At 32.9% G+C, this 22,420-nt stretch overlaps 5 protein-coding genes across 8 annotated transcripts; 4 read left to right on the top strand and 1 right to left on the bottom strand.

The window, feature by feature from the left end:
* Nucleotides 1-668: 668 nt before the first annotated feature.
* On the bottom strand, nt 669-3,538 carry Bma-eef-1G (Uncharacterized protein; the record flags this gene model as incomplete). Of its 3 annotated transcripts, XM_001901806.2 has the most annotated exons (12): nt 669-803; nt 946-1,088; nt 1,224-1,396; nt 1,497-1,605; nt 1,679-1,732; nt 1,851-1,907; nt 2,089-2,221; nt 2,300-2,440; nt 2,806-2,910; nt 3,057-3,146; nt 3,311-3,433; nt 3,530-3,538. In XM_001901806.2, 12 exons carry the CDS (start codon nt 3,536-3,538, stop codon nt 669-671), a joined length of 1,272 nt encoding a protein of 423 aa, XP_001901841.2. The 3 variants fall into 3 exon arrangements, with proteins under 3 accessions (XP_001901841.2, XP_042937812.1, XP_042937813.1); XM_043081878.1 differs by lacking the exons at nt 3,311-3,433; nt 3,530-3,538 and having other exon boundaries at nt 3,057-3,137; XM_043081879.1 differs by lacking the exons at nt 3,057-3,146; nt 3,311-3,433; nt 3,530-3,538 and having other exon boundaries at nt 2,806-2,901.
* Nucleotides 3,539-4,615: 1,077 nt separating this feature from the next.
* Nucleotides 4,616-11,334, top strand: Bma-ctf-4 (Uncharacterized protein; the record flags this gene model as incomplete). The annotated part of the gene is made up of 22 exons (XM_001901804.2): nt 4,616-4,708; nt 5,177-5,296; nt 5,531-5,709; nt 5,849-6,064; nt 6,149-6,287; nt 6,427-6,630; nt 6,796-6,925; nt 7,019-7,206; nt 7,291-7,350; nt 7,750-7,874; nt 8,006-8,193; nt 8,298-8,392; nt 8,484-8,634; nt 8,915-9,132; nt 9,287-9,388; nt 9,535-9,705; nt 9,963-10,094; nt 10,186-10,341; nt 10,491-10,616; nt 10,775-10,824; nt 11,044-11,185; nt 11,299-11,334. 22 exons carry the CDS (start codon nt 4,616-4,618, stop codon nt 11,332-11,334), a joined length of 3,021 nt encoding a protein of 1,006 aa, XP_001901839.2.
* A 3,202-nt stretch (nt 11,335-14,536) lies between these two features.
* Bma-hot-6 (Uncharacterized protein) lies at nt 14,537-15,653 on the top strand (the record flags this gene model as incomplete). 2 transcript variants are annotated; one of them, XM_043081880.1, is made up of 3 exons in its annotated part: nt 14,537-14,759; nt 14,996-15,077; nt 15,362-15,653. In XM_043081880.1, 3 exons carry the CDS (start codon nt 14,537-14,539, stop codon nt 15,651-15,653), a joined length of 597 nt encoding a protein of 198 aa, XP_042937814.1. The 2 variants fall into 2 exon arrangements, with proteins under 2 accessions (XP_042937814.1, XP_042937815.1); XM_043081881.1 differs by having other exon boundaries at nt 14,684-14,759.
* A 2,148-nt stretch (nt 15,654-17,801) lies between these two features.
* Bma-rps-23.1 (Uncharacterized protein) lies at nt 17,802-18,732 on the top strand (the record flags this gene model as incomplete). The annotated part of the gene is made up of 3 exons (XM_001901803.2): nt 17,802-17,965; nt 18,206-18,326; nt 18,586-18,732. The coding sequence occupies 3 exons, from the start codon at nt 17,802-17,804 to the stop codon at nt 18,730-18,732; spliced, it is 432 nt and encodes a 143-aa protein (XP_001901838.2).
* Nucleotides 18,733-19,426: 694 nt separating this feature from the next.
* Nucleotides 19,427-21,435, top strand: Bma-ttb-1 (Uncharacterized protein; the record flags this gene model as incomplete). The annotated part of the gene is made up of 8 exons (XM_043081882.1): nt 19,427-19,527; nt 19,631-19,738; nt 19,939-20,050; nt 20,145-20,274; nt 20,397-20,506; nt 20,901-20,995; nt 21,076-21,152; nt 21,302-21,435. The coding sequence occupies 8 exons, from the start codon at nt 19,427-19,429 to the stop codon at nt 21,433-21,435; spliced, it is 867 nt and encodes a 288-aa protein (XP_042937816.1).
* Between the last annotated feature and the right edge of the window lie 985 nt (nt 21,436-22,420).

A 22,420-nucleotide genomic window follows, 5' to 3' on the forward strand; every position in this document is an offset into this window, starting at 1 on the left:
ATAATTCATTAAGAAGCACAATTATCCTTATAAATTTTGTCACTTCCCTTTCTGTGAGAAGGAAGGCATGGGAATTAATAAAAAGTGGAAAAAAGGATGGAGAGTGATGTGCATATCTGCGAAAACTGTTAAATCAGAACTGGTTAATTATTTCAGCCAAATCATTTTACTATTCCTGCCAGCAGGTAGTAACTTTAGCAAAAAAATCCGTAAAATCCCTTCAATTAAACAGTCAATTAAGCAAGAGAAAAACTAATAGTAACTGCAACTTTTCGATTTACTTTAGCACTCGATCATTTGTCTCAGAAGCCTATTTTAGCTTCGTTTTTTCATTACTAGAATAAATTCAAAAAACCACTCTAGTATATAAACTCAATCAGCTGAAAGGTACAAGCAAATTTTTAAGTAAAAAATTAATATTCGGCACGAGACTCCAGATATTCAGCATCGATATTTTGATAACATTCTCTGCTATCACGTTATCATAACAACCCGCTGAATGATATTAGCATATTCTTCTAAGATTGTTGAAATGAAAGCAGCTTGTGTAGGGTCATAAAAAGTTTAATTTTCCAATTCAGTTCCAGGGAAATATAGAAAAAGATGTGGCGTGGACCCACTTTTAACAACGCAAACAACAGTGTAATAGATCACATAAAATTAAAAAGTCATTTGAATATTTTCCCCTGATTAAATATCTTCCCGTCGAAATCACCTTCCCACATCAAATATTCATTAACAAGCTTCCTCGTTTTTTCATCAGCTGGATCTAACTTCTTCCAATCGTAGCTTTCATAATCAATCTTAAAATGAAAATATAATGACATTTACAATAAAGATAAAATTTCCGATTAATGCGACACTTAAAACTTTCTTTTTATTTTACTACGAGTTAATTGCAGCCTATTAAAACTCGCCTCATTTTGAGAAATTCATTCAACAAACCTGCCAATCTGGTGAGAGCTTAAAAGCCAATTCATGTCCTCTCCAAATCCAAATCCCTGATATTGTTGAGTTGTTATCCGTGCCAAACAAACAAACTGATGCGAAAGCATTTTTCTTTAGTTTTTCTAATCTTTGAAACATCCCTAAAACTTCAAAACTTATAAGTTCTAATTTTTTATAATCAAAATAGGAGACTGTGAAATTCAAGGCTAATAAGTTGTGGGTGAAAGTCTATTTTAAACACAATATATTCAATTCATCGTATAATAGCTGCCTACCACTTATGAGATTACAACTCATAAATGTAAGAGTCAAATCTTCGGGGTATTTATACTCAGCAAACCAAATAGAATAATTCTCCGAATCAAAGCTCTCCCAGAAGTAAGGCAGTGCTTTCGTTGCTGTATCTTCATTCGAATAAACTCTCTTGAAGGAATCCATCACAAAAGTTCTGCAAAACACAGTCTTTTTTATTGCATAAAAGAGTTGGAGTGAGAATAAAACCAGCCGAACATTTTAGAAACTAATCAATATTTTTATGAAATTCGTACCCTTTAGGCATAGCAGAGAAAGGATCAATTGATTTCGGCTCTTGAGCTAAAACTTCATCAGCAGCATCTGGTTCATCGTCCTCATTTTTTGCTCGTTTGGTTTTCTTATCTGAATTTCGACATGAATCTAAATATAGAGCTAATAAAAATGCATTTGAAAATTATGTAGAAGTGAAATTTACCTTCCTCCTGCTGCCCTTTGTTTTGTTTTCCGCGCAATTCCTTGCTTTTTTCATCTGAAAAACATCTCATTATAACGTATTACCTAACAAAACTATGATACACTGAAAATTCAAGTATCAAAATCGTAGAAAAGTTCCACGAGGAAGTCGAGTTTATTGTGGAACTCTGAACCTTTATGAGCAGTACGTTCTTTGGATAGTTTTGCAGATAATTCTTTGAATTTCGTACCTGCAAAATAATGAGAAAAATCTATCTTCACGTGCAAAAAATCTGGATTGCTAAAAGCAACCAACACAAATCATGTTTGATTTCTTTGATTAAAAAGAAAGGACAGTCCATCAGCAATATGCAATAAACAGCTTCAGGACAGCAATAGAACAGCTTTGGTGACATAATACCTTATACTTACTATCAAATTTGGATGCTTTTACGGCAAACTGCACTTCACCAAGGATATCTTTAACAGATTTTTGATTAATTATGGTTCTGAACCAACGGTTGACATTAATTAATGACGTACGTATCGCTTCGTCCAAGACATACTAAAAAGTAAGGCAAAAACATTCAGTAACCGACTTTTACTTTAAGTTTCACTTTAAGTCACAAACAAATAAGACTACTTGATAAGCAGGAAGTAAATCCATTGCTACAGAAATATCAGCAAGAGACATCCTTTCATCGATTAGGAAAGTTTTTGTTAAAAGCAGTTTATCCAAACACTTCAGCTGCGTAAGCAATTCTGTCTTTGCTGCTTCCAAGATCTGGAAAAATTAGTGAAAGACTTGATTCACAAACAAGAACAATTTCAAATTAAATGTTCTATAAACTTATTGCTATCAAAATGTTAACTGACATATATTACAACAAACAATCTTTCATTATTCCTGGAATTTATTAGTCTAACAAAAAAGCTAAAAAAAAAAAGCTAAAGAAAGCTAAATATACTAAGTACCATTATATCTTGAAATATTAAAACTAATTTATGCCACTGCACTGATCTTCTACTGAAAGGAACTTTATTTTCCCTTATTGGTTAACACGAAATCACAGAACAGATGAGTTCATCCGTACTATATTTTTTACTCAATCAATCACACACTAAAATAACAGTGTTAGTGATATATACCTCACTGTCAATATGAGCAACTGAAACACTTGGTAATACATAACCTAAAACACTTGGTATTAGCTGCCCCTCAGACCACTGCATCCACTGCAACATTTCCGAGCACTGTAAATAACAAAAATCAGCATTACATCACTTATCAGTGCAACAAACAAATATTAAGACGTAAAAAACAGAAATAACAAGTACCAGCACTGAAAGTGAAAAAAAGCCCATCGAAATAGGAAATAAAAAATATATTTTAGCCTAACATTTGCTCCTTTCATTGTTTCGCCTGCCAAATGAAGCATAATTGCGTCTGCACCGAATAACGTGATGCTGTTGTCTTCCATTGCTGGAGTCTTAAAAAATTTGACCACCTCGTAAAAACAAATCAAGCGAGAAGATAAAGTGAGCAAAATATCATCATCCTAATCATGAAGGTTTAAAAACGGTAAGAGACATGCAATATTTCTGCTTAACATTGAGACATGGTCATATTCAAGAAATACACCGATATACTAACTACTCCAAGAGGAAATTTGTTGTATGGAGGCTTTTGATCCAATACAGTGACATCTTTATTCCCGATTTTGGCGGCAATCAGAATCTTCTGCATTCGAAAACTTTTTGGAGACCCATAAACTTTCTAAAAAAAGCAATGTTAACCCTCATACATCATAACTATTAATGTTTCAATATTTTAACTTTACAATATAAATGTACTTGATAATACTGAACTTACACAAGACATTTTCTGCTGATGAAGTTTACAAGTTAAATGCAAGTCCTGAAACGTTCCAATGTATTGCATGAGGTTTTTTTAAAGAAATAAGTCAGTGACGCAGTGCACAAATAAATCTGTATTTTCAATTATCTGAGGATAAAACCTGTATTTTCAATTTTTGAGCATTACATATATAGTTGAACTTTTTTCCTTCTATAAGTGGAAGCTATCATGCTGATTCACTTCATTCTTAAGCGATTACTCTTCCTACCATCTTAAGACACAGAAAAGGATAACATTATGCCATGACAACGACCGAAAACTTATGCAGTTACGCTCAGCTTTCAAAACAAGTCAGTTCGATAAACCAATGTAAAGTATCAGATGAAACAGAGAGACTGGACAGCTGCGCATCTCGAACGTAATCCATTTTTGGAGAGACTTCCCAGCACATCCCTGACCAAGCATAACCTCCCTGTTTCCGAGTCCTCTCCTAACAAGAAGCAACATGTACGTGATCGATAGGCGACGACGCTGCACTCCTTGCTATTCTGACATATTGCGAATGAAAATATTCGATCTCACGGTTGTGGTAGATGCTTCTACATATTGGTTGACGAGATTGACGTAAGGTGTAAAATATTTTTAGTGTAAAAGGTAGAGGAAGAGTGATGAATATCATAAAGTAATTGCTTGTTAGCTTTAACACACATCTGCGTGATAAGATGGAAAAAATGGTTCAAAGAAGATATAATAGCTGTGTTTATTGTCCAGTTTATAATCATTATGGCCACATCCGGTGCACACCTGGCATTCCTTTTGATCGCAGTGTAAAGGTCACACTATCCAGCTTTGTTTTACGTAATTCTAGGTAGTTATAGGAAACACCTAATATATTTTCATCCTTTTCCTTCCTGAAATCCAAAAAGAGTTTCGGGACGAAATCTTTATCCCAAACTATCACAAGTTTCTGTTTAGCTTAATTATTGAGTAGTTGCCGTACAGCAAGAATAAATGAGGTGTGGAGAAGAGTTGCAATTCTTCACTGAATACTGATTGACTCGGCGAATTTCAATAGTTGTTATTTCACAAATAGCTTTGCTCATGTATTCGGGTGAATTCGCAGAGCCACGTCTGCTACATTCCAAAGGATTCATACAGTTATGCATCGATAAAAGTGCTACCGACAATACTGGGGTATGTGTTCTTCTTAGTGTTTTGCTTAATTTAGATAAATTGAGATTAGTATGCAATTACTAGGAATATTTGGTGATTTTCTATGAATCATCTCTTGCAACTGCAGACTAAATGCCACCATCACACCATTCCTCTGATATTCTGAACTTTTTGACATGCTTAATTCGTGACATTGGTACAGCGATCAACCCATAGAGGAGTGATGTTCGGTTCAGTTTCGCAGTATTTAATCCAAGGGGGGAACGTACTTCATGTTCTCTTTTTCCTTTGGCATACTAGCAGTAAGGATTACTTTGCTACGGTTAACCCTAAACAGTTTGAATGTTTTGGAAAAAAGTAGGGATTGAATACTTCCACTTTCATCGTATTATCAGCATAATATTTCACTTAAATTAATTTAAAAATGAATTCATTAGTAAGGGACAGTTTTCCGTGCCCTATATAAAAAAGTATGTAATTGAATTTTAGTCTTTCCTATCAGTTGGTACAGATGGGGACGTATGGATTTGGACGGGTGATGAGTTGGATGAAGCTGAATATTACGCTAAAAACATCAAAGGACGAACGCATTCTGCAATAGCTTGGCATGTAAGAACTTTCCGATATATTTCATTGATTGTATGTGACCAAAAATTTGGATTTATTAAATTCTAAACTTTTGAAGTTGCATAAAACTTTTCGACTTACAAAATGTTTTGTAGTATACAATACGAAATACAGGAGCTTACTGAATTATATGCAAGTTTCCGAGTTTATAGTGCAACGGTTCTCATTACCATAATTGATCATTGCTGTCATTATTATCAAAAAATGTTTTTTTAGGGAAATAACATCTATATCGGACATACAAGTACAGATAACCAAACAGGTATTCAAAAGTCAACAGTTTCTCGTTTTGAGAAAGATTCCTTACGGATGATTGCACCGATAACAACTTTTTCACTGGATTTATCGAGCATTGATATATCAAAATCAGGAAAATTCTTGGCTGCTGGTTCTATGTATGTTTATTCTGAATATGTTTGGAGCAGTAGAAAATTTTTAATTTGCAAGACTGATGTTAAAATAATTGTTAATCGAGTTTGATCTATTGCAGCTCAGCATGTTTTTGGATTAGTTTTATATTTCTTTCTTTTTCAGCGATCACGTTTTAAAGATCATCAATCTCGAAACAGGTGATGTAATTCGTTCTGAAGCGGATGGACAAATTATGTGCGTTTCATTCAACTCGAAAGATGAATATTTGGCTGTTACAGCAACTGATGGAATGTTACGCGTTTTCGACATAACACTTCCGAAGGGCGAACTTCCCGAACCAGTCACTATTCGGATCTGTTCGCGTATTGTTGACATTGAGTGAGCAGTTCTTCTAAAATATAGGTTTTTGTTTTTATTTAAGAACAAATTATTAATTTAAATATGCGTCGAAAATTATTTCAGGCCATCCAACTCTAAGCTCCAGCTATGTTGGGATCCATTTGGTGATAATCTTTTTGTTCCAGCATTTGGCTGTGTTAAAAGATTCGACAAACATTCGTTTGAAGAAATAACCAAATTCTTTATTGGATCAAATTCATATGTAATTCACTCACATTCTTACTATTTTACTTGCAGTCTATAAAAATATTTTGAAAAATAAGCATTTGACAGAAAATGTTTATCATATTGATCATCCAGTTGAAAGAGGAAATTGAAACTCTTTCCAATAGTTTTTTAAGGATATGTTCAGTGTCTGCTGTGTGTCGTCCTGTGGGACATACTTGGCGTCATCTACCATGAATGGTTTAATTTGTGTTTGGCAAATTGATACCGGTGACCTGCTGACATGTAGTAAGTATCAGATAAATGGACAACCAAAAGTGATTTGTACTATGTTTTGGCATCGGTCATTGCGGAATACGTTGTTTTTTGCAGATACTGAGGTATGCTTTAACTTGTTTTTGTTAAATTCGAGTTTTGCTTTACCCTTAATTGGCTAATTATTTTGACCTTACATGAGTTCACACTTTTTAACATGTCAATTGCTGCATGATACTAAGACATGTATTTTTTGAAGTGGAAAATTTTCCGGAAACTTCTGCTTATAGGAGCACATATGTTCCTTGAATAAATGCACGAGAAAAGTTACTTCGAATGAGTGCAACAGTACAGACTTGGACTTGCAGTGTGTAAGAAACAAAGCTGCCGTAAAGTTTTATGATGATGAAAATTCGCAAAGTATGTAGCATTTATATAATTTTACTAGTTTATCCATTTTCAATTTTTCAGATTTCCATCATTATACTTCCTCTTATTTTTTAATATCTGCAGATTTGGATTCTATTAAAAAGTCTTACGGATTTGATGAGGAGGGGCATTTCCGTGGTATCTTTGATGAAAGCGAGGAAAATCCTCACATTTTCACAACTGCTGAACCTTCGACTTCATGCAAACCAGTGGTTGTGCCAAAAGCTTTCGTGACTGGCTCTACCCCTGAACATCGAAAACAGAGATATTTGGTATATCTTTCCTCTGAACTTTCTGGTGTATGTTTATAAAGATTTCTTTGTTCATTATTATTCTTAAAGGATAATATTTTGAAGAAATGGAATCAATATGGTACAATAATCAGTTCATATAACGGAGATGATGGAAGAATTGAGGTACCTTTAGTTTTTATACCGATCAAAAGGAAAAGTCTACCGAGTACTATTTCTAAAATTATTTTAGATTTTGTGGCTTCAAACTGGTACTGTTTTCAGTGAGTTCCATTTTCTCCCGAATTTTTACTAATAAAAGGTTACATAGCTGCACAAAAGGATAACTGGAATACACTGAACCATCTTCAAAAATGGCTGCTACTTAATAATTTCTTAATATTTTGAACCGTACCACTACTATGACCACTGTTTTGCAAAGCAATTAGTAGGTGTTAATAATTTAGTCATCGTATTGAAAAGATATTAATCGAATGGAATCTCAATTATCACTGAAACTGGTCAACTCCAAGCTTTTGTTTGCATGCTTTTGAAATTTGAGAAAATAAGGAATTAATGACACAGATAAATTGGCACGATACTTCAATACATCCTGAAATTATCATCGACAATACAGCAAACTTTTCCATTGGTGACATGAATGATGAAATTGTTGCATTGGCATCAAAAGTCGGAGAGGAGAGTTTGAGGTTCGCTTTGCTTTTGCTCCATCATTCATTTCGGTAATTATGTTAACGAAAATGACAAAATTAAAAGCTTTAGCAAACAGTGGAAATGATGTTTTGTAAGATGTGGGTAATGACCAAAAATGACTTTGCAGTGAAATGCAAGTACAGTGTGTTAAAGCCTGGGATTATGGCTCAAGACAGTGGAGCGTAAAGTTACCAGAGGGGGAATCTGTTGAAAATATAGTTATCGGAAGAACTTTTTTGGTTTTGGCCACATCACAACGATATTTTCGAACTTTTTCATATGCTGGAACTCAAAAAATGGTTTTTTGTTATTCAGGTAGCTCTATGTTTTTAATTTCTTTTCGAAAAGAATGGATATGAGATAAAATTAGCAAGATGAAAAAAAGAAAATTTCTGTGATTTATAATTCCATTATTTTAGGGCCACTATTTACTATGTGTGCATTCAACGATATGTTTACAGCTGTGATGCTGAATGGTGGTGCTTATTATGAAAGCAATGAACCACAATTTAATGTATCTTTTCGAGCTTTTTTACCTTTCTTGTTTGCTTAAAATTGACTTTGAAATTGATTTCACATGTTGAAACTAACCATTTTTAATTTAGTTTGTAGCAAATATTTACAAAATGAAAACTGAAGACTGGCACAAATGTCAGTCTCTAGTACAAACTGTTCCAATAAGTGTGGGTCGTAATGCCAAATTGAATTGGATTGGTTACACAAGTCGTGGAACATTATGTACAATGGATAGCAAATGTATATTTTGTTGCTATTGTTTTTTCTATCATATTTGTGCAATAACTAATTAGGATTTTTTTGAACTTTTAGAAGGAAGATCATTATATATATATATATATATATATATATATATATATAATTAGGCTAACAAATTCCGCACTGAGTGAATAAATTTCAATCTTTAACTGAACAAATGTGCTCGAAAGTGCTCTTTGTTATTTTTTTTACGGTTTCTTTGTAACCAATGAGATTCAAGTCACATTTATTAGAATCATTTACCGAATAACTCTGGTTTTAGATTGTTGTCGGATTTTTTCCTCTAATGGCATTTGGATTCCAGTTTATGACTTTGCTACTACTCTCAAAAGTAATTCAGACCATATATTTCTGATCAGCTTTATGGATTACCCGCATTGTGAAATTCGTTATATATATTGTCGAGGGATAGAATATCCTTTAGTGGAAAGTCGCTCAATCCCAGCCGTTGTTAAGTGGCAGCTTCCTCTCTGCAATCAGGTAGACATTATTTTAGCCGATATTTTGCGATATTTCTCGTGAACGGTAGTACAGAGATAAAAATACTAACATTGAACTTTATTGCAATATTTGAAAATAATTTTAGTTTCTGTTCTTGTAATTAGTGACTAATCACCGAAAATTTTATACTCAGGATACAGAAAAATCGAAACTTGAAGAGAAGCTTTTGTTAGCTGAAATTGGTAGCTATGCTTTAAACAGCGATGATGAGGACAAAAAAGAATCCGAGCTTTTAGTTCGTCTTTCTTATGTTCATTTTTTTTTGAATTACTTTTAAGAGAATTATGAACATATTTCGAAAGTAAAATTTTTCAGAGTCCTAAAAGATTTGTTTCCTCTAATTAACAAGGGACTTCTGTTTTATATCTCAAAGTTTTATAGGATATTTCGGCGACGTACACAAAAGATGTTGTCCGATTATTTGCACTTGCATGTAGGGCTGACCGTCAGTGTCGTGCAGCTGAATTCGCTACTTACACACATTCTGGACAAATAGTCCAATCTATGTGCAATTTTGCTTCTAAAACACGACATCCTTTACTTGCAGAGAAGGTTTATTTATTCATTTTTTCCATTTGTGATTAAATTAATATTAGATTTTTTGGTGAAAAATTGTTTTGAGATTAAAATTAAGAAAATTAGATGCATTATTTTGCACAATTTCTTTAGCTGGAAGTGACTTGGTCATTTTAGTTTACATTTTTTTTTTCTTTTTTCGCAGAAAATTTCTTTATCTTCGATAAGTTGTTGATCACTATTAAAGTTCCCCTCAATGCAACAAGTCTTTCTGTTTCAACGAATTTATCTAGGTTGCTGAAATCGGAAGAATAAATGCTGTTGCACAACAAGACGTAACGCGAGATGAACATGAGCGAAAGAGAAATATCCTATTAGAAGATAAGAAGAAAAGTGATTTTTTGGCACCTAAGCGATTGAAAAAGGTGGACAGTTAATCTGTTGGTTCTGCTCTTTTTTTTTTTTTGAAATTATTGAGACTTCGTAATTTCTTTAAGCAAATTTCATTAACTATAGGATCGCATCTCCGATGAAGTTGTTGTCAAAGCAGTACAGGAGAGAGCAGAGCAAGAGGAAAATGAACATGTGCAGAGTTTAGATACCACTTTGAGTAATGAATATTCATCATTTTTATCTCCTGTTCAACCAAGGCTACCTTCTAACCCCTTCAAAGTACAGCCTTATTTTGTTGTCTAAAATAATATTTTTATGTCATAACTTTTGTACCAAATGCAAATTATAGTTTTTATGCTAAACGATTACATTTTATTCCTTTCGCTTCTTGGATTATATTCATAATTATATTTATTGTTAGTTTACAGCGGAAATCTCAGAATACGTTTGGCTCAAATCAAGACAACTTTTTCGATTCATTAGCTTCTGCATCTTCAACTACTTCACGAAAAACAAGTGATGATATCAGCGATTGGAAGAAAATGAAAAGAGAGGTGGTTTAGAATGTAAAGAAAAAATTATGTTATAAATATCAAAATTTGAGTTAATGTATTCTCATCAGCTGAAATTGTTTAGTTAAAAAGAGTAAATTTTACTGTGCGTGCTGTTTATGGAATCAGTTTCCTTCGTAATGCTACAATCTGTATTGCAGCCGTCGAAAATTCGACAAACTTCACTTTCTGTGAAACTTAATGAAGAAAAGTATGATATTTTCTCAGTTCCAAGTGTGTTATATGGGTTAAGAAGTGCATATATACATGAACATTCTGATTTGCAAATCTAACAGATATTGTAGATTGGAGCTTTTATTTATTTTTATTGATCGCTTGAATTTTTGGGAATTTAAGATTAGTGTATTATTTTCAATTAAGAGAACATTTCAACTAAGTTGCTGTTTACTAATTCAGCCAGTACATTCAGAGGAATGAGTGAAGCGAAAATAGGATTCGATTTGTGGTTAAAATCTATGGGAAGTAAATTAAGGAGAGATTATGATGGATACGGAGATTTTTTAGAATATGCTATCAAACAGTTTCGACACCTAAAAACTGAAGAAAAACGGGTAAGGATTTTCTGCGTTTTCCTTTACATATGGATTTTTCATCTGTGTTTTCGTTTTTCGTAATGAATGTTTTGTTCGAAACATGGAAAGGTAAACAATTTTTTTAATTTAAGCACTGGAACGACTTGGCTCAAGCTTCCAAAACTTGAAATATCTGTTATTCAGTGATTATTACTCTGGATTTTTTTCTATACTTTCGTTGTTTTATATCGAAATCTTTTTTAGGAAAAATTTCTTGCGCGTATAGAGCTAAGTCTTATGGAATAGCTAATTAAAAAATTTCTTGTTTAATTCTGTTGAGAACTTTTTTTTCATTTAACGATTTCTTTCCTTTCAGCACACTTTTCCAGTTTAGTTGCATGAATTATTCTGTTATTTGATAAATTTTTAGAAGTTTATGGTTTTAGAGCTTTCGATTTATCCAGTATATCTATTGTTTTTTTCTGTGTTTTACGCTGTAGTTTTTTACATTTTACGTAATTGTTTTGCTTTTTGCTTTATTGAATTGTTTTTCTTATCGATGGAGATCCGTAATGCTAGGTTCCAAAAGTTTTCTGATTTTTGTCTTTTGTATCAATAAAGGAATTGGGAATTGTATTTTTCACTTGTTTTTTTTTTTCCTTCCTCTTTGTAAGAACTATTATTTACGCTTTGTGGAACCAGCAAATGTACAACTTATATTGAATTATAGACGATTAATTTTAAAATAGTTTTAAGCGAGGATAAACACGAATTTTCAACCGTTTTTATTGTTTCTAACCGACAAAGCAAAAATATAAAATTGCTAAAAATCATGAACTTAACGAATGGATTGTCAGCTATATTAATATGATGCAAATATGATTAAAAATGGAGAAAAGAAAAATAAGGTAATGAATTTCTTCGGAACATATTTGCACTTAATTTGATTTGTTAACTTTTAAAACAACAAAGGGCTATGGCAGAAGGCTTTCCAGTGATGTCTTTTGTGTTTATACCAAAGAAACCAACTCACATGTTTTTTACTGTTAGTATGTATCTTTCAAATTTTGATTGAATTTTGGCACTGCAACAACTAGTCTTTTTTTCTACGTTTTGTAGAAAGCGAATATTGGGATATTTATTGGTTTTTTAAAGATATGTTGAAAAGTGTTAATTGCAAATTATAATTACGCATTTCTGTACCACTGAAAAACATGGATAAAATGTATGTGGTTAAAGAGTTAAAAAGTACTGTAATTATTTACGTATTTCTTTCCAATTTCCTTTCACGTGAAATGTCTTTAGATCTTTAATTTGATGTGCCCGTTCCTATTGGTACTTTCCTTTTCAATAGCAGACAAATGATTGCTTTATTGGTTATAATTGATCGCTTCGAAAAACTCTTGGCAAGTCAGGCGGAAAGACTTCTGCATTTTATGGCCAATGGACAATTGACCTCGAGCAACTAACAACATGAAAATAACTGCTGTATAAGTCTTGTGAGACACCTGTTGCTATAGCTTATTATGCATCAAAACAAACCCACTGTACAAGTTTTTCACTACTCTCTTTCAACTATCATCACCAATAAGGACTTTCAATCACGCCTTAGTTTCACTTATTTCCTATAAATTTTAATAGATGTTTTTCTAATTTACTTAATTGAATAAGCCAGGAAAATCATACAGGAAAGGAAAAAACGATGATTACGCGTAGCGTGCAGGCTTGATGCTCATCAACAAATGTGACGTACCTTCGTATTTATTACCCTCCTTCATTCAAATCATGTTTAAAGGATGAGAAATCTCTTAGTCATTGTCAGTGGTGGAATGGATGGATGAAAAATTAATTTTTTAATTATAGAAATATTGAGATATGGTTATTAAGAATTGAGTGAATTTAATTTTGATTTACTGTGATATTACATATTTGATATTGGTATTTCTCAAATTCCTTTTATAAACTCAACAGCACTTAACAGTTACAATAAAGAAGTAAAAAACGAAGAGAAGTTAACAGAGAAAGATTTCTATTCCGTGTTTTATTTTCTTATAGCAAAAATATAATAACATTTTCCACCACAAATGATACTAAACGTTTCTAACACACTGTCAAGATATGCTTCAAATGTCATGAGTGATGCTTAAAGAGCAGATCTTCCACTCGGGAAGACTTTTTAATGAGAATGAGAAATGTATTTGTTGCTTTGTATAACAATCGAGAGCCAATGAATGACTGAACATAAACTTCTAAAAAGGGGTTGCTACACTTCGAAGCTGGGAGTCACGTGTATCTTAGTTTATTAGTTAATTTTTTAGCTTTTGTCTTAGTTTATTAGCTTTTGGTGTTATAATGTCACTCCATGTCATTACAATGGAAATGAGAACGATTAAAGAAATCTTGAAAAACCAGAGCAACCAAAGCGGATCTATTTATTTATGAATTCTTAGTCTTTACGTGTCCTTGTCCTGAACTGTAATTGAATATTTCGAATAAGGTTGTATTGGGATAGTTCCTTCCCTCATATTATGTCTGATTTTTTTCTTTTTCAAATTAGAAACGGAATGAATGATCTTCTCTCTCTCTTTTTCAAAGAAAAAAATTAGAATAAGTGGAATGAGTGATTAAGTAACTGTGAGATTTGATATTAGTGTGATGAAATATTAGAGAATAATTCATTCCAGTAAAACCTTAAAGTACAAAATATTTTATTATCGGGCAGTCAAGATGAAACGGAAACATGAACTCAAACTTAACTATTCATTTTTTGAACAAAGTGAATTGAAGATTTAATACAATTGTATGCTAGTTGTCCCGATGTCAAAGGAAAGAAACAATTGTATATGCATTTTAATTCCTTTTACTTATTGCAGTGAGGAACAGCTGCTACACGACAAAGTTGTAAAAACAGGCCAAGCCTATATTTGGACTAGCTGCTAGGATAAGCAAACCTCTATTCCTCCTCAAATGCTCTCCCAATTAATTTTGCTGTCTTTAATCTTTAATTTGGTTTCCGGTATATATACTTTTTTTATTCTATTTTTTTCTGCTTCTACGACATTATCATTATTTTGATTTTAGCTTATAACTAGAGAAAAAGAGCCTAGCCAAATTCATTTCTTTTCATGTGAAATGATGTGTGGAGATCCGATCATTGTGAGAATATTCTCGAATAGGATGATGGGCTTAAATCCAATTATATGATGGAAGCAAGCTAACTTCCTCATTGTTTTTTCATCTGACCATTATTAATGAAAAAAAGTTCCCATAGCTATTTTTTTAGCAATGTCCCTTTGAATCATTGGTTTTGAATTTGCTTATATTAACTCTTTGACAATACATAATTTTGAAATGTAAACGAGTGAAAATTGTTAACACTTACAAGTGCTTATGTTTACAGCTCACGTTTGTTTTTATTGCGTTTCATATGCTCATTTACTGGGGTCAAATTTGCGATATCAACTTGGCTCTCAAACAGATATTTTCAATTGGCCTACAGGTGCATCTTCGTCAAGTTGCTCTAATCCAATATTAGCCATGAATTCTCATCAAATCCACGTTCAGATATGCACCAAATTTCCACTCTGTACAACGTTATCGCTTAACATCGCAAGTATTTGTTTGATCATTTCAATAAAAAAGAAAGTGAAAATTATATTTCAAAATTTCGGTGACAAAACGACATGATTTCCTGAAAGCCAATCATTAATATTTTATTAAAGCATTAAATTATTAATGTCCTTTACAGAACATTAATAGCACACATATTGTTCCTTAATGAAACTTAACGAAATTCATATTTTAAAATTAGTAAGGATTAACTGAAATTAAACAAGAAGATTTTTTAAGATATAAGTTTTGTCGTTCGTGGATGCATGGAGCAAATATTAGCCACTAAACTAAGAATCGATGGAAAATTTCAAAAAAAAGGGTTGATGCTTTTCAAAGTTTACATTATATTTTATATGTTTGCAAATAATCAAAATGTCAATTTATACTAAGGCATTTTTTACCTACGGCGAGAATAGCATTTACTTAACATTTAACGTCAACATTAACTCAAAAAAATTTGTTTTTATGCTTATTCAAGCGGAAATATAAAAATTGATTTTATCAAAATCTAGGCCATGAAAGCTAATCTCTTTTTAGATATTATATAGTTATGGTCCTTTGATGACATGAAATAAGCACTAAAAATTAAAAAAAACTTTTCAGATGCTACATAGTCCGTTCGAAACGATTTTATTCCACACTTCCTCCTTTAGAGTACATTATTTGTGTTTGCTCTATTGAGTATTGTAATTCTGATATGCAGAAATCGTTCCTGCACAAAAATCAATCGGAATCTGATCCCATCGGTTTAGTGTCCACTGTTGAAGATGAACGGCTAGCAGGAGCTGAAATGCATGATGTGACAACTGCCCTTAATTCATTACCTGCACTTGTTGTGAGTCTGCTTTTTGCGAGTACTCTGCACAATGAAATAATTATTTATCTTAACATTTAACATCAACATTAATTATTTTTAATACTTAGTTGACCGGAAATAAAAATTTGAGATTATCAAAATTTAAGCCACCAAAACTAACCGGTTCTCAGTTATATAGTCTGTTTGAAGCGTTTTTTTTAAGAAGAAAAATTCAATTTATGAACCTTATTTCCTATCACAGTAATTGTAATCAAAAAGTTATTAAGGACACAACAAAACATTCTGAATTTTCTCTATAAATTCCGGGATTATATGAAAATTTGAAGTTAACTATTAATATTAAATGAATGCATACACTATGACTAGAAACTTAAAAAGCACATTCATATAACCTTAAAATAATCCTCATGCATAATTCTGATATCATTCTGTTCACAAATGTTCATAATTTTCAACAGAGATATTAATTATGACGGATCTTTATCCTCACTTTAGTGCAAGAGAAGAATTTGATAGAAAATTTTCAATTCCATATAACTTTGTAGGTGTCGGAAAATTCAATTTTTAGACATCGTTTCATCGGTTCTTCGTTTTCCTTAAAAAATCGCTTCAAAGCAAAGAAATTTAGAATGCTTCATTTCCATATCATCCATTTCTACTTCTTTCTTAATGTTGCTAGTAAAAATTACTCACTTATTTAATGAGACCTATATAGGCCCATTTTTGTTTTTAATTTAACTATGTTCAATTCATCACATCATTCATATCTGTTCTTTAATGTAAAGTGAGTTAAGTACAAAGGTTTGCTTTTCAACTTTAAATCTGATAGTTTTTTCTGCTTCTATGCCCAAATGATCAGAAATCTTGGCCTTTTTATGGAAATAAAAACAATATACCAACGGACAAAATTACAACATCCCATTCTTGTCATTATAATTTATCATAGATTTAAATGTCTAAGTGCTTTTTCATTTCCAAATAAGATGAAATTTTCAGAATAAAGAACTGCTTAAAGCTTCTTTCTAGTTTTTTTTCATTCGTCCTCCCGTATCCTGTCAACACTCCAAATGTTTGTTGTCTCAAACTTTAATTCAACAAAAAACGGATTGCTGCTGTTCATAAACATCATTTTAATTCAACTCAAAAAAATTACAAAAAAATTAATGCTGATTCTAAAAATAAGACACGTTATCAAATTCGGTACTGTGAAGCTTATTTATCGATTTGTAATTTTCAGTGATACTAATGGGAATTGTATTAAATTTCTGATCTGATTAGTATAATCAAATCAAGGTTTCAAGTTAATTAGCAATTCTATAGCTTTGAGCTTAAAATATTGAAATATTTTAGATTTCAAAAAAGCAATCTGTAATGACACTAAAATTACAAATTTTATTGATGAATAAGTGGTGATGAATATTTTAGATATATAATAAAACGCTTTTTTTTTTGCGTTATAAATATAGTGGAAACAACAGCAAATAAGTGACGGTTTCTTAACAAATCAATAACTAAGTCAACCAAATATTTTTACTCAAACATCCAGTCACCACTAAATAATCTGAAGTTGATTTCCTTCAAGAAAAGACTTTCTAATCAGGTTGAAGCGACGCTGAAGCTGGACTTGAGACGATTGAATTGTAAGCCAAGTTGTTTTTGTAATATTGCACTTATTTCAGATGTATTCACTGCATGAACAATTTTGTGAACATGCAAAGGAATTTTTATATAGTGCAGTGAAGAAACATCATTCAGGGCTACTCTGGATGAGGCTTGATTCATCTTAGCCAATACTGATCCCATTATTAGCCACACGAATAACAACTTCATCTCTCATGAATTCCTTCACAGACCAACCGACCAATTGTCTATCATTAAGTGAAATAAAAAAATGTTTAAAAAAAGCAAAATAAAAAATTCAACAATTCTTTGGTCCATATTATAAAGCAAATATGACTGTATATGCTGTCACGCAAGCAAAACAGTTGACAATTCGGCTGCTACGATTGTCCCAATGTCCACACTTATAAAAAAACTTGTATTGGATATTGGTTTTCACAGGCGAGCTGTATAAATAATCCTATTTCTTTTCACGTCAGACAAAAATATTTGAGAATGTTTCATAGTTAGGCTTTTAAGGTTTTTTTCTCGAAGTAGTTTTGTATTAGTGCTAAATAAAGAAGCGGTGTATTTACAGGCATTTTTTATAGTGATTAATTAGTTAGGATGGGAAAACCAAAAGGTATACGTACGGCTCGGAAATTGAAGACACATCGGCAGGCTCAGCGCTGGAACGATAAAGGATACAAAAAGGCTCATTTGGGGACTCGATGGAAGGCCAATCCATTCGGTGCAGCATCACATGCCAAAGGCATTGTTCTCGAAAAAGTGTACGTATTTTTAAATCTTTACTTCAGTAGAAGATGCCATCCTTCGCACGACACTTGACACACAGCCATGCGTGGAGTTCTTACGTCACTGAATTTATAATTTCGAAGTTTTCTTCAAGAGGACAAAGAGAGGTCAGCGAGATCGTTTAGATACTGATATGGACGTTGGTGTTGAAGTCTTTGGAGAGCATGGAGTGATATTCGGTTTACTAAAAAATATATATATATTTTCTTTTCTAGTGGTGTTGAAGCTAAGCAGCCTAACTCAGCTATTCGTAAGTGTGTACGTGTTCAATTAATTAAGAATGGAAAAAAGATTACTGCATTTGTCCCGAACGATGGGTGCTTGAACTTCATCGAGGTCTTGTTTCATTTTGTTGTTTCACACTCCATAACGTTATCTGTCATTACTAGGTCATTTAGATGTTTAGTACCATCTTCTGCTAAATTTTGTTAATGTCGGTTTTTAATGATCCGGATTTAAGTTGACAAAGGTAAACTAAAAAGCGTATAACTTACATTTTTATTGCTTTACATGTGCAGAACTTTACGAAGAATACCCTTCATCCCTTGTCTATCACTACGTGAATATGCAGCTATTGTCGCAGTTTTTATTGCAGGAGAATGACGAAGTCCTGGTGGCCGGCTTCGGTCGAAAAGGCCATGCAGTGGGCGACATTCCAGGTGTGCGTTTCAAAATTGTGAAAGTAGCTAATACATCTTTAATTGCTTTGTTTAAAGGTAAAAAAGAGAGACCACGTTCATGAGCATTTGTTGTCGTTTCCTTTTCGATTTTGATTGTCGTAATGTTGATGCATAAAGATTTTTAAAAGACTTTGTTGTTTCTCCACTTCGTTTTTGGATATCAGCAATTACTTTGATCATCACTTATCACGAGAAAGGCTTAATTCAGCTCTTAAGTTAACTTTATTTTAAGTTTGAAAGATTCCCAAGGTTGTAATAAAATTGAAGTATCGCTGACAGTGTAGGAACGACTCTTCGTTCAAAGTGCTTTGATTCCATTCTCTGTAAGACGCAAATGTGTGACATCATGATAGGATAGACGCGACGAGACCATCATTTTCATAAAAGAATGTTCTCTTTGAGGTTAAAGTGATTTGATGCTGAAGTGGTCAAAGCAATTTCTATTAACAGATGTTCGATTGAGTTCCTTAAGCTATCATTCTACTAATATAGAACATGGGGATTTGTTACAGTGTGTAGGGTATGAGCTGGTTTATAGCATATCTAGAGAGAGATTACCTGGGTCATTGTCTGCGAGTTTCAAACTCCACTGGCTATTTTACCGGCTGTTGTCTTACGGGTCTCGACGTTTAAAGTTGAGAGATCTGTAATCCGCTTTGTTATGCAAAAAGGGGTAGGATGATCAATTGTCCTAAAAACTAAATGGTTCCACCAGAGGTTAGTGTGATGAACAAAGGGATATTAAAAGAATTGCAGATGTCGGTAGAATGTCCGGTACATCCCGGTGCACATCTGGTGGAGGATCATCGAGCTGGTGATTTGATCTGCCCTGAATGTGGTTTAGTTGTGGGAGACAGGTATCGACTATTCATTTATCTCGCTTTATTATAATTTGAATTTAAAGTTAAGGGAAATGACATTAAATTTATAATTAGATTTTGACCAAAAATTATGTTCAAGACTGGTGGATGTGGGCACGGAATGGCGATCATTCAGTAACGAAAAGTCTGGTGCAGATCCTTCACGTGTTGGCGCACCGGAGAATCCACTTCTTGGAAGCGCTGATTTGTCGACATCTATTGCTGTCGGTTTTGGCGGTTCCGAAAGTGATTACAGGCAATTTGCACATTTTTGTTTACCACTGAAATGATTCGAAGTCAAAATCCATTATTTCATACCTATCAGACAAAAATATTGACAATTTTATTCAATATTTCTGTTTGTCCAGTTAATTTATTGCTTCCACAATATGAATTCAATTATTTCAGCTTAGCAAATGCACAACGCAAGAATATGAACAACATGGATCGACAGATGTCGCAAGGATTAAGTGTAATTCGTGAGATGAGTGCACGTATTCACCTACCTAAATCTATTGAGGTTTCTAAATATTATTTAGTGCACTTTTTCTCTTTTTCAATTGAATTTCTGTAGGTGCGGATAATACTTGAATAGTTTATATGTAGTCTTTCAGGATGGAGCGGCGAAGATTTTCAAAGATGTGTTGGATAGTAAGGCATTACGAGGTAAAAATAACGAAGCTCAAGCAGCGGCTTGTTTATACATAGCTTGCAGAAAAGAAGGTGTTCCACGTACATTTAAAGGTTATTAAATTACTAATCGTTTACACTGTTGGACATCATATCTTATCGTCACAGTTCTTAAATGATTAAATTTTAAGAAACAAATTATCTTACTCTCACATTAATTGTTGGGAGATTTTCAGAAATCTGCGCTGCTTCTCGTGTTTCTAAAAAAGAAATAGGAAGGTGCTTCAAACTGATCATAAAGTCATTGGAAACGAGTTTGGAACAGATTACTAGTGCAGATTTTATGGTCAGGCTTTTAACTATTTTTTAATTCCTATTATCAGGTAACGAAGTAATTTTATACAAACCAATTTAGTTTTAAATATTTTTTCTCGTTTTATGTATTTTCAGCATATTCTTCCATTTCAAATTAACTCATGCAGAATTATGTTTTTTTTTTTTTTTTTTTTTTTTAGCATGGAATTACTGTTAAGTCGCTAGGGAGAAGAAATTCGAAAAAAAAATTGGAAAAACATAGGAAGAAGAAAAAGAAAAAAAAAGATTAGGAAAAAGTAGTATAGAAAAGAAAGTGTAGAATGAGGTTCACATCTCAAAATTTATTCTTCTTTAATTGATAATGGATGCTGTTAACAATCATGTGTAATTATTTGGTTTTATTAACGTTTTATACAAATTTTCAGTCACGATTCTGTGGTAATTTGGGTTTGCCGCACAGTATCCAGGCTGCAGCAACACGAATTGCAAAAAAAGCTGTCGAACTGGATTTGGTTGCTGGGTAAGATAATTCTTAAAAGTGCTTCTGAGTTAGCTTTAGTGATCAGAATTCACCAAATCACTTGTACTATTTCATTTTAGCCGTAGTCCGATATCTATAGCTGCAGCAGCGATATATATGGCAAGCCAAGCGTCCAGCAATAAAAAGACGGCTAAAGGTTTTATTTCCGACGCTTTTATGCGTTTAAAAGATTCTAATCGAAGAATTGATGATATTTATAGAGTGTTTTGAAATAAGGGTTTCTTGAAAAGATATGGTCACACAGCTAATTTGTAGTATGGAAGAAAATTATCTTTAAGTTTTTAGAAATTGGTGAAATTGCGGGTGCAGCTGAAGTGACGGTTAAACAAACATATAAACTTTTGTACCCTCGGGCAGGAGAACTGTTTCCGGAAGATTTCAAATTTACCACAGGAGTTGAGTCGCTTCCTCTGTCGTGAATTTTCACAATGCTATTATGATATTTTTTAACATTGTTTTGGACATCTTCATTTTTAGGTATTGTTCCCTCTCCATCTTTTTATTTTGTTGGTGGTTTTTTCGTTTTGCGTTTATTGGACTTTTTTTCTGTTTTTTCTTTCTTTAAGATTTTCTTATCACCATGCTGTCTTTGTATTACTTCAATTATTACATAACTTATTTATTTTAACTATGGTTGTTCATTCTTTATGAGAGAACTGATTTGTTCAGATTTTAAAACACTTATTAGTTTACTATCAACTTTTCTGGATTTAGAGATGCGTCAATTTATCGCTTTTGCTCACTATGCTTATATATCTAAAATGTCAATCGGTGGTAATGTATTAAAATGTACTATAAGGCATGTAAGGAGAAATTGCATTGTATTTATATATTGTAATATTTAATAATGATGAGAAATGGAAAAGCGAGGAAAAGGAAAACTAGAAGAGCTAAATGCAATATATGTATATATTTTCTTAACTTAAAATAGGCTTACTATCGAATTGACTTGCCGCAGTTGCATGTACTCCTCTAGGATTCCAGTAATGTTTAGTATTGATTCATGGAGTAGTTATCTGTGTGTGTGTGTGTGTGTGTGTGTGTGTATGTGTAGATAAAGCTGTGGAAGTAGTGTTAGGTCGGTGCGAGTGTGTACTCAAGAAGCCTAAATGCTATGGGTTTCTGATTATATGCCTTCCTTCATGGTCGTACTATTCGACAAATAACGTTGAAGAGTGCATAGTGCCAGGGTGGGCTGCTAAATATACTGCAAAGGACGATAACGAACGACTTGTCGAAAGGGAAAATATAGGAAGTGGCACATTTCCCTTTTTTTCATTTTCTTGCGGAAGAGCTCACCTCCAACTCCTCCTTCCCTTATATGCATGTCAAACTTGTGCTAGCCAGCTATCTGCCTTCTATCTTTCTAGCTAAAAAGGTTTGTTTGGATTATCCTTTTACTGG

The sequence above is a fragment of the Brugia malayi genome, assembly GCF_000002995.4.
Source record: "Brugia malayi strain FR3 genome assembly, contig: Bm_v4_Chr4_scaffold_001, whole genome shotgun sequence".
Taxonomy (NCBI): domain Eukaryota; kingdom Metazoa; phylum Nematoda; class Chromadorea; order Rhabditida; family Onchocercidae; genus Brugia; species Brugia malayi.